This window comes from Platalea leucorodia (genome assembly GCF_965183815.1).
Source record: "Platalea leucorodia genome assembly, chromosome: 1".
In the NCBI taxonomy this organism is placed as follows: Eukaryota; Metazoa; Chordata; class Aves; order Pelecaniformes; family Threskiornithidae; genus Platalea; species Platalea leucorodia.
The window spans coordinates 71,870,411-71,882,582 of record NC_138823.1 but is presented as its reverse complement, the minus strand read 5'-3'; the positions used below and the strand labels follow the sequence as shown (position 1 = coordinate 71,882,582).

At 40.9% G+C, this 12,172-nt stretch overlaps 1 protein-coding gene across 1 annotated transcript in view; it reads right to left on the bottom strand.

The window, feature by feature from the left end:
* MOCOS (molybdenum cofactor sulfurase) overlaps positions 1-12,172 on the bottom strand; it is a gene marked incomplete at both ends in the record, with an annotated part of 226,319 nt that overhangs the window by 135,189 nt on the left and 78,958 nt on the right. Inside the window, one exon of the mRNA XM_082310662.1 lies at positions 6,342-6,983. Coding sequence (XP_082166788.1) covers positions 6,342-6,983 — 642 coding nt within the window. The remainder of the gene's footprint in view (positions 1-6,341; positions 6,984-12,172) is intronic.

Here is a 12,172-nt window from a genome sequence, read left to right as displayed (position 1 = left end):
ACCCACTTCAGATTGGGATTTCCCAACTGTGCAATAGGAAATATTCAGGATGAACACACAACTCAAATCTTATTTCTCCCTGGGACATAGTAAAGAGCTTACTCAGGAAAGCACCTTCTTCTGTGGCTCTGGACTCTGTAAGACATGGGAGCAGCCACTTCAGAAGTAGAGTGGAAGGTGATTCCTTTTTTTTTTTTTCCCAAAATCTCTGCTGGAAGAGCCTGGTTGCTACAGCTGACTGTACTCTGGGAGGTGTCTGTCTGAACCTCTGCGGGAACCACTGAACTAGGGTTTTGTATAACCTGGAAGACCCTAACCACCAATCTTCTCCAGCTGTGTAGCTAAAAACAAACGCAACACCAGCTGCTCAAACAAAAGTTCAAGAATAAAGGCTGTCTTCAAAACTGATAGGGGTTTTCAAGGCAAGTGGTTGAGAATATAAATAAGGACATCCAAGAGTTGTACATGAATAGAGGTGGGGCTGACTGACTAAAGGAAGCCATCACTGCCAACTGTATTGCCTCTCCAAAGTTTTACCTACGTTGTTGCTTCTCTTTGGGTGACTGCCCACTAATCCAAGTTCACAAACAAGTTTTTAAGTGTTTGGTTGCGCTCTACAAGCATTTATCAGAGGCACTGCTTTCAGTTTATTCCAGATTCAGTAATTTAAGGTGAATCCCATGGTGAACCAAGATAAAAAATGATCCTCACAGGAGTCCGTTTGGCTCACTGATTTACAATTTACAGTTTATTCTGACTATGTTGAGTTTTTGGGCAATGAAACAACTTCACTATTGAAAAAAAAAATCACCTGGAGGGTTAGAGTGCAAAATGACACATGAATGCTTCCCTAATGGTGGGAGTTAGAAAAAAAATTAAGCAAAACTTTCCTTTGCATCAAACACTGAAGAAGCTGGTTGGCTGCAGTGATGGCTGGCAGAAAAACACAGATAATGTCAACTGCCACCTTGGATATCCTGAGAGGTAACAAGACAGACTGCGTGAAGCTTCCCAGCAGATACTTACACTTCAGCAGAGAGGGCAGAGAGTAAGAGGTTACTTGAACCTTCGTATAGTTACTTAGAAAGCAAAAAATCCCCTCTTCCTTTATATTTCCACAGCTCTTATTTTGAAAGTTGTAAAAGTTGTCAGAATTAAGTTCTATCAGCTAAATGAAAGGAGTTTGTCTGCCTTTCAGACAGGGAGAGCTGCTGTGTGAAAGTCTGTGCTGGTTTTGGCTGGGATAGAGTTAATTTTCTTCACAGTAGCTAGTATGGGGCTGTGTTTTGGATTTGTGCTGAAAACAGTGTTGATAATGCAGGGGTGTTTTAGTTACTGCTGAGCAGTGCTTACAGAGAGTCAAGGCCTTTGCTGCTTCTCACACCACCCCACCAGCGAGGAGGCTGGGGGTGCACAAGAAGTTGAGAGGGGATACAGGCGGGACAGCTGACCCCAGCTGACCCAAGGGCTATTCCACACCGTATGACGTCATGCTCAGCATATAGAGCTGGGGGAAGAAGAAGGAAGGCGGGGATGTTCAGAGTGATGACGTTTGTCTTCCCACATAACCATTACGTGTGAAGGAGCCCTGCTTTCCTGGAGATGGCTGAACACTTGCCTGCCGATGGGAAGTAGTGAATGAATTCCTTGTTTTGCTTTGCTTGTGTGCGTGGCTTTTGCCTTACCTATTAAACTGCCTTTATCTCAACCCACGAGTTTTCTCGCTTTTACCCTTCCGATTCTCTCTCCCTTTCCGCTGTGGGGGGATCGAGTGAGCAGCTGTGTGGTTCTTAGTTGCCAGCTGGGGTTAAACCACGACAGAGTCCTACACGGTTCTGCTCAATGGCCTCCAGCCTTTCATCTCTGCAGGATGGGGTGGCACTGGGGGGTAAGGAGAAGGAAAAGACTTTGTCACCCTCTTGTTGCCTGTTCAGGCTTACGAGTCCCTGTCAGTGGCTGCAATAGGTCTGTCAGGTGCAGAAGGCAACCTCATGGTGCAAATGCCCATTAGAAATTAGATGAAGACCCCTGTCACCTCCCAAGTATCTCATCTGAAAGTCATCACTACTGTTTGAAAGGATGTTTGTTCATGAATTTTACAGATTTGGAAATTCACCTATAAGTGGTCCTGTTTGGAGATCACTAAACATCACAAAAACGTCGAAGCAGCATAACAAAATGCTTTGAACAAAAAGTACTAGTCAACAGGGTGATATTTAAGCCCACTTACCACATTAAAATAATCATGGGCAGATGGACAGCGCCCTTGAGTGTGGAGTCAATGGGCATACGCTAGGCTACAAGGTGAGCATATGCATTAAGTATTGTGCTCTTCTACACATGGTCCAGTCCGTAGGTGATTTCTCAGCAGTATGAAGCATTTCTATGAAATAAACCAGCACCTGTCACTATATTCTTTCTTTTTATGCTGACAGAAACATGCAATAATGCTAAAGAGACATCTTCAAGCAGAAGACCACCTTTTTGCCAAGGGATTCTCGAGCTGCTCCACATCCACCACCCAGCCTCGGGATTTTGTCTCCAGCTCTTGGGATCCTAGCAATAGCTCTCCTCCCTGCCTTTCTGCCTCCATTTTCCACTTCTTGCTTCCTTTCCCCTCAGCATGCACAAACTCAACATGCAATTGAGGATCCAAATCATGTCACTATACACATACCTGCACAAGCATGCTCAGAGTTGTCCCGGTGATCTCTAGCATAGTTCTCCAACGTAGTACATGGCTGGGCCCTAATTAAGGACATTTCCTGCAGAACTTAAGGGATCTAACCTTTAATCTGCAGGTCATATATATCAGCCACTGAATCACCTCAAAAATAAAAAGCTACAACATCAAGAATAAAGAAACCTGCTTTGGTTAAGTACAATGCATCATAGACTACAAAAGTGTGGGTGCTGCTTTGGGGCTGTCAAGTCATTCAAGCAACAGAGGTAAGAGCCACTAAAACTCGTCAGGGATGAAGTCATGCCATCTGGATTTTCAAAGCTTTTGAAAATGCATTTGGAAATGAAAAACACACAACAGCTAATGCACTAGATATTTCAGACCGGTAGACTAAGATGCAGATATCCAATTTACAGATAACACAACGGCTTCTTTTCCCTTAGTCATAAATTCCAGGATGATCAGATTCTGAATAGCACTCCCAGACACAAAAGAAAAATAGGGCAGATGATGAATATTTTATCGCTGAATTCTTGCTATACATAATCATATTATTTTATTATCTCATGCTGTGCCGAAAAAAAATGGGAAATGAGGCTAGATTTGTGAATGATAATAATAATTTGTCAAGCTGTTTGATACAAGGATGAAAATACAATAAACATGATTTTAAAAGTTGAGATAGGAAGACTGGCTACTGCCATGAAATGGGAAAACGTGGAAGTGATTTAAGGGTATTAAAGGAATGTAAAACAGTCTGCGATAGAATAATTTATATAGCAAGAACAACAAAATGAAGTATAAGAAACACTAGCAAAAGCTGTATCCAGTAAGACAAAAGGTAACTATTTTGACAGTCCTGGGAAGGAAAGATGAATAAACACCCTCTCATTACACATCTCCACTCAAGTTTCACCTTGACTTAGAAAAAGCCGTTTCCTTAGTACACTGCATTTTGATTATGCGTGGACAGGGAATACCTTCTGCCAACAGTATTCAGACACACATATCCTAATCCACTTTTCCAATGGTATTTGTTAGAGTTCAAGTTTCCTTATGAATTACCACATGAAATGACATGTTTCAGTGTATTCAATCCCAATGTTAATCAAGCACTGCAAACAAGGTTTTTTTAAAAAACAATTTTAAGAAATCAACCTTTTGAAATCACAAAGACATGCCTAAAGAGAGAATGCAGATGGAGCTCGGTAGAGGTGCGCAGAATCAATCACAGAAGCACAGAGGCTGGTAAGAACCCCTGGGGATCTCCAGTCCAACCTCCTGCCCAAAGCATATCCAGCTGGACAGGTTGCTCAGGGCCTTCTCCAGTTGGGTTTGGATAGCTCCAAGGATGGAGGCTCCTAACTGCAATTTGGCAGGGATAAAACCTGGCTAGAGTTGCTGTTTATGTGAGAAATAATGACCCAGGTGTTTCAGTCACTAGCAAAGAAATGGAAACATAGCCCACAGATAAGGTAATCATATTAGCTTTGGCCACGGTGGCCTGGCAGTTCATTTGAAGTGTAGTACTGTTCCTAACTGCTCTATCTCTGTATTTTATTATCAGGAAAACACTTTAAAAACATAACATCTGAAAGAAAAAAAAAAAATTTGGATGAAATAGCTTGGAGGACATTGAATGAGAATTTCAATGTTATTGTTTTTATTTTTTCAAGGAAGTAGTTATCCTCATTCCTGACCTACCTTTGAAAACTTCAAGCCTCTCCAGGTAGGAGTTTAAGTCTCCACAGTTCACTAGGGATTACGGACAGCATCAATAATGCTCTAAACATGAACTTTTAAATATTAGGTTTTCAAATAATAACCAAAGGACTAGATGAGGACAAATGTAAATATTTACCTATGTACAACGACACAGACTGTCTGTGTGACCCTTTGGTGTACAATGGGACATGGTATCACATGCCTGGGTATCCAGCTGTCAGATTTGATTACTTGAGCTAGGTTCCCTTATACCAAGATTAGCACTCTGTACCCAGCCTGACTGAGAAATCAAATTGGACAAATTCCTTTGTTTATAAGTCTGTAGTAGAAAAAGGTTAAAGCAGGCCCTTCTTCTGATCCAGTAAAAAAAGTCCTTGAAAGGAGTGGGAGCCTCAAATAACTGAAAGGCTTATAATTAGTCAACCTCTGAAAACTCTTGAAAAAGATACCAGAGAGAGAGCTCCCCTCAAGGTTCCCACATACCTTTTCCCTCTCAATTAAAAGAAGTATAAAAGCAGAATTGAGATCTAAAACACATTTCAGATATTTTTATCCGCTATGCAATCTCAGGAGTTGTGTGTCAATTACCTCTAGAAAAGCCACTCAGAAATTAGAGCCTGCCCAGGTCAAATTAAAGCAGGTTTTCTCCTTGGCTTGCAGGTGACTCAGGAGTACCCTAGGATCCCATGATTTTTATGCCCTTTCATCCTGACTTTCAGTGAGTGCTGCACTTCAAACCCTTTTTAGTTTGAAAAACCAGAAGCAGAGGTCAGAATGCCACTGGTTCCCTGTTTTTATTTCTAAATCAAAAGATTAATTGGATGCTCATCCTACCAATTCCTGTTTCAGAAATAACGCATGGCCTCATATGGCAAGGGAGCCAGGCTAATGCAGCAAGCCTCCGCATTTATCAGTCCAGAACCAAATCCCCACAGCAGGACTCAAAGCACACACCTAGAAGAGGTGCACCCACATGAAGCATCGTTATGCATTACTACATGTACAGTGAAAGGTCAGACATTTACATCATGCGAGATGCAGGACATTGTGCTGCTGAATACACATCCATAAACAAATGCAAGGCATGAATGGCTTTTTTTATCGTTTCCCTTTTTCACCTCTATCCTCTCCCAAGGACTATAATATAATATTAAATGCTGATCTCAAGCATCTCCTTTGTGCAGATGTATTGGATGTGAGACAGGAAGGAAGAATCTTTACCGCATTTATGTAAGCTGTTACTGGCATGAGGGAGACAGGCAGAGAGATCAAGCATCGCTAAGAGTGGCATTTCAATGTATTAAGGGACTGGGGATGCTTATCCATTGCCCTGCATTTCCTCATGTGTGTATGTTTGACCTCCTTCACGTGTCCTCTGTTTTCTGTAGGAGAGCTTCACAGCATCTCCAGAACCTCAGTCAGGGAATAAGAGTGCTACAAATAATTGTCCTAGGTAATTTATCTTATTGTACATGGTATTCTGATAAAGCTTCTCTTGAGAGCAAAGCATGCTACCTTTCCAGTGAAATACATGGACCTTACTTTCCAATTTCACTGAGGGTCATTATACTCTGTGATCAACCTTGGCCTGGCTGCTCCAGGTCTAGTGCTTCAAAAACAAATCAGGGTTCCACCGAAATATCTTAAATATAAATTAAAAAATGAATGGATTGACCTTTATGTCACTTAATGAAGCCTTATATTTTTACCAGTTGTAATAAAGTAGATCAGGGAAGGAAGGTAGATATTTCAGATTATGTTTTTTAGACAGGAAAAACAATACTAAGAAGAAAACAGAATTAGATGTGAAATACCTATCCAACTGCATAAAGAAGCACAGGTGTCACAGCCCAGTAAATGCACCAACCCTAAGATATCTGTCTGACGCAAACAGTATCAGCAAAAAAATCTGTTTTGTTAAACAAAGCCTTACCTTTCTGCTATAGATTTCCTTGGGAAATAAAAATCCTCTCCTGCGAGGTAGGCAGCTGCAGTTCCACCTCCGAAATAGGTTTTCCTCAAGAGGGGGGCAATCCGGTTGTTTACCAATAACGCTCCTAAACCAGTCGGGAATCCAAAGATTTTATAGAATGAGATGGGGATAAAATCAGCTTGGTGAACTCCTAAGTCTAATGGAGAGCTGCTCACATATGAAGCTGCATCTAGTAGAACAAACCACTTTCCTGGTATTTTGATGGGGCAGAGTTTTCCAGATTTTATGTCCTGTATCCATGAAAGCGGATATTTGGTACCAGAAAAATTGCTCTGAGCTGGATAAGAGAAAAGATGAGGTGTTGTGCAGTTTTGTTCTTCAGCTGGTAACCTGTTTTCTTCTGATAACAAGATTTCCTTTGGTTTTATTGGAACAGACAAAACATTCATTGAGGCAGTTATCCCCCTCATACCCACCACAGATGTGTGGCTGTCGGTTAGGTAACAAAATCGACTGCTGGGTTGCTTTGTGCCTTCAGGTATCCAAGGGAATGCTTCTGCTACCAGTTTAAGTGCAGCTGTGCATCCAGATGTGAAAATGATGGTGTAATCTTCAGCGGTAGTGTGAAAGTGTTGCAATATTCTGAAATATGGAAAAAAAAAAGATCCAGTTATTTTCTGATTTTTCTGTTTTATTACTGTGTGATATATTTTGTTTTTCCTCAGCATAAATTCTTCTACTCTGACACCTGATATGAATATAAGTAGACAGGTTTTGCCAAATAGCACAATAAACTTCAACAAGTGTAACCTGAATCATTTTGCCCACATGAGACTCTTTCCAATGCTGTGGTGAACGTGGCTGTGTTTTTAAGGATAGAAGCCGATTCTGCCTGGGTCTGAGGGCCCGTCTGGCCCCTCAGTGGGATCAGACTCAAGCATGCATATGATTAAAATCACACTGTCCTTGAGAGAGCCTAGTTTTATTTGCAAGCTATTAGGCATTTTAGTTTACAAAGTATTTGGAGCAGACAGAATACCTTTCAGTTAAAAAAAATTCTAGTTAAATGCTGGGCATACCAATTAAGGGTCACAGGATTCAACAAGGAAACTTTAGCATACAGCTTTGCTCCCTGCTTATATTATTAACAACAGAAACAGAAGACAGCAAGAAGCAACACATGCTTCCTTATGCACATAAGGCTGTAATCTCTGCAGTCCACAAAGATAGACTAAACCAGAAGCAACATAATGCCTTCCAATGAGCCAAACTATGAAAACTTAAGCAAGCTGGTCTCTTGAGACACACTTATACTACACACTCGTTGATGCCTCGACAGCACCTCGTTGGCTCTAAACTACCTTTTGTGAACACCATCTAACACACCTTTTAATACCCATGCAGGCTTGCGCATCTATTACAGTTTTGCAGTGTGCAAGACGGGTCTTTTCAGAGGCTGAGGAACAGCTTCAATTCAGTCACCTTTCTTACCTTTTTCACCTGACGAACTTTCTTTGAATTAACTTTTATAAAACTCCTGCTATTATTAACTGGAAATGTAACAACCATCTAAGAGACACCAGCTTCAATGCATGAAGCAGAGCAAGCAAAATTGAACTAGAGCACAAATGTTGCTGCTCAGCAATGCTGTCTGGTTTTCAAGTAAAGTAAGATGTAACAAGGTTTCTCAGCACGCCTCTCCTGCTACAGAGCGTTTCTGTGAGCAACATAACATATCAGTGCTCTCCAAGCGGCTGGCGCTCTGATCTGTGTAATTCCAAGGTACAGACCAGCATTTGCAGAGTCTCTGAACTCGGGTTCCCAATGTGTATCATTAAAAGTTTGTATGTTTTATATAACAGGAGATTCCCTTATTAGAACAAGCAGAAACTGAAGACGCAGTTGCATTTAAATGTAAGTTTTACAAAAGGTCACACAACAAATTCATGCTAAAATTTCCTGAACCATAGGACAGCAAAGAGAAATGCCTTAAAGTTTTATGTGTCCAGTCTGAAACACAAACGCTACAGGCAAAGGGTGGTAGAGCTGGGTGTGTGGGGTGCAGCAATCAAAGATTAAACACTGGAAAAGAAACAATTGCAATGACTTTGATGACTAAAAAATACCCTGCAAAGGCCTACTGAAATGATACTACTAACACTTTTCTCGGTTGAAGGAAAGTCTTATTGTACTGGGAAGTACAGGATGCAACAAATGGATCCATAGGCCCAAATGAGACTTGAGTTTCTTCAGAACTTAAATTTTTGAAATCTGATGCAATTGGTAGGTATTTTATGTCTTCTGGAAATGAAGGAATTTCAGATTTTATGAAGGGCATCAGGAGGTCATGGATTTAAGCTTCAAACGTTCTGAGAAACCGTTTGAAAGAATTCATAAGGATCTTTCTGAAATAGATCTGCTAGGGGATAGTTGCTGCAAGCATTCACAGCTCCGGACATCATTTTTAAAGACCATGTTCAGAGAAACCAAACTTCTCCATTAGACTTATTAGAAACCATGTTAGGGATGAAGAATGGAGACAATCACAGCAGTTTTTGTCGGGTACTGAACTGTGAGCCTGCCTCGTTGATCACCGTGCCCTGCTCTCTCTGGTCACTGAATCACGTCCACTCCCCCGCCCCCTGCAGTGAGCTGTACAGCCCTTCCCACCGCCACCTGCGTGACAGCTTGACGCACGCGTGTGTGTCGTGCAGGACACCCGACCGAAGGAACCTGAACCACCCAGGCAGCAGCCTCTGTTGAAGTTAAGCTAGCTGTAGGGTTGCCGCTCAGAGCCATGTCCTGAATTTCAGTCCTGACATCATTCTGCCTTTATTCTCTTTTCCTTGCATTCACCTAGATATAGAAAAGGTGGAAAGCAGGGCAAGCAAGAATCCTAACTTCTTCAAGGAGAGAGTGGGACAGCATTAGACTCTTGTTTCTACGGGAAAGGAACTGCAGAATGTGGGTTAGTAAGGAGGCCATGTCTTTGTGGTTATGGACATAATTTTGTATGTATGTGGCTTATTTTTGTATGGACTACAGTCATACTAGATAGATCTTGGGATCATTACACTGATATAAACACAAATTATAAAAACGTTGTGCAATTCCAAGAAAAAATCAACACCACCAAAGTATCAGGCTTTCTATGTTTTTACCTCTGTGAGCATTAGGACAAGTTATGTACTCACGTGTATGTGCACACACAGAATACCTTTCGAGTTAAAAAGCTAGGTGACAGGAGCAAATTCTTAATACGTAACATCTCTTCATAAGAGCAAGCTGACGAGCAGCAACAAAAACCACGCTGAAGACTCTTATCAAGTTGCTCCTCTTCTACTTTCTCCGCTTTCTCTGCTCTCCTCCCCAGTCAGCCTCTTTGTGCCACGCAGGCTGAGTGGGAGGTGAGACACAGCTAGGCAAAATGCCAAATTTTGCTCAAGAATAACATCCTGCAGTTCTACACAGGAATTGTACTTGCTTACTGCAGTACTTAATTTGACCAAAAGGCACTGTAAAATTACAATAGCTGGAATGCAGGAATGGTGGATCGGCATTTAATAATGGGATGCTGTTGTCCAACCATGAATATCAGAGCCAGCGAATACTTTTATTAAATATTTTCACAACTTTACAAAACAATAAATATTATTGTGGGTTGTTTAGGCTCACAAATAGTGACAACTCTATGTTTAATTCATAAAGGAGAGAGACAAAGCTCATGTACATTGGTAGTATTTTAACTATGTTTAGTTTTAAATCATTTAGAAACAGCTGAACATTTCTGAAATAAAATCCATGAGATAACACTTATGCATTTATCCAGTTCAGTACCAGACACTGACTTTCACATGAAAAAAATCAAGCTTTGGGGTAAAATTCTCAAAAGTGTCCAAATGAATTAGAATCATTTTTTTAAAGGTATTTAAGTTCCTAAAGCTAGAGAAACAACCAAGTTACATTTCTAATTTACTTCAATAGGAAACAGGTTCTTTTGTGAATCTCATTAGGTACCTATTTGCATTTTGGGTCTCTAAATGCCTCATAAAATTGCTATGATTCCAGTACTTGCAAAAGAGGTAGAATTTTCAGTCAGACTTACAATTTGGCTGAAGTATTTCTAATGTTAAAAAAGGAAAATGAATAAATAAAACAGTATCAACTGAGTTAAGGGAATTTCCTTCTCCAGAATGACTTCTGATACGCAGAGCAGAAAGCTGCGAGCACCTCAGAATAAGGTTTATAAAATGAATACCAGGAACTCCCGAACCAGAGCAGCACTGCTATGATAAAATCAGAGTACTTAGGGACAGAAAACTGCGATACGTCTGAATGACTTCTGCAGCCCACAGTACTACATCCTCTGTTTTGACATGAATATTGGGAAGCACTGGCTATTACACACAGAATTCCTAATGCTTTCTGTCTTCATGTAAGACATATCCCATTACAGTGACATGCAGTTCACCTTTATTACACTCCTGGAAGATTTATAGCCATATATAAGGTGGTTGTTGGCAGCAGGACTAAAGACTTGCAGTAGAAAACTGATAGCTTGTTCTACTATAGCTCACAGCTGCAAACAGCAGTGGTATTTTATTGTATTACAAATTTCCACTTTTCAAAGGACTCTCTGGAAGAAATGACTAAGAGGATAATTGTTTCATTAAACATACTGATACAGCTGTGCCATCACAGGGGAGACAGCAGAAAGGCTGAGAAACTTGACCCAGTACCTTGCTTTCAGGCTGGCGAGGTGGGGGAGGAGGCTGCACACTCCATCTCTGCAGTACATCAAAGACCCACCACGACCCGCCGTCCCTTCTCCCCCTCCTCTCACCTCCCCAAAAGCACACAGATCACAACACAAGGAGGTCAATAACACATGGCCAAGAAGCAAGTCCAGGGAGAAGCCACTGAAAACGCCCTTGCTCGTCCACACTTCCCTGTGCCCACTTGTATTCTGAGACCTCTGTTAGCTGGTGTTTAATCCTTTTAAAAAGTTGCCATATGAGTTTTGTATCTTCATGACTGCAGTTGAGCCAAAATGCCTTAATACTCTAAAGTAAACACTGGTAGGGAAAGTCAATTAATTTTCAACCAAGCTTGCTGTCTCACTTATACACACATAATTAATAATGGGCTTTATATTTAAAGATATCTATAATCAAATCATATATTTTGAGGGAGTAGCCATATTATCTAACTTATCTAATCCAACAGCCTGAATTAATAGTTTAATTAGAACTAGACACTCCACATTGCCACTGGCAGCTCTGCAGAAGGTAAAGGCTGCTGATTTGTTCAGCTACCTTAGGTACACAGTGTCACCCAAAGTTAGATGAAAGGGATGCCCTCCAAAGCTGCTGCCTGGTTGCTATTACCTCATGCAAGAAAGCCCATGTTCCTCCTCGCCACCAGCTCTTCGTTTGTGGCTCTCAGCCGCAGATCAGTAGCAGTGCTCCCACAAAGGTACAGATGTCCATACTATGCCATTTCCATTACAGCCTCCCAAAATTCAGTTGATTTACATGGCTTTTCTTCCACGCTTCTAGGCTTTAAATACTTCTAAAATATTGCTTTGTATCAGTTTCTCCACTCTCTTCAAATTTACCATTTTGCAAACACCTGTAAAAAGCTGAACAGCAACTTACACTGCTAGGTTTGGCTCCTTCCACACTTTAATTCCAATTGGTGCAAACATTTCAATTTCTAGTTGGAAAGATCAAAATATGAGCAAGGAGTTTGTGATTTTCATGTTTTATATTTGTATTCACATTTTTATTTAGATTGTATATGAGCTTTCATAAATATTGTCAGTACAATGA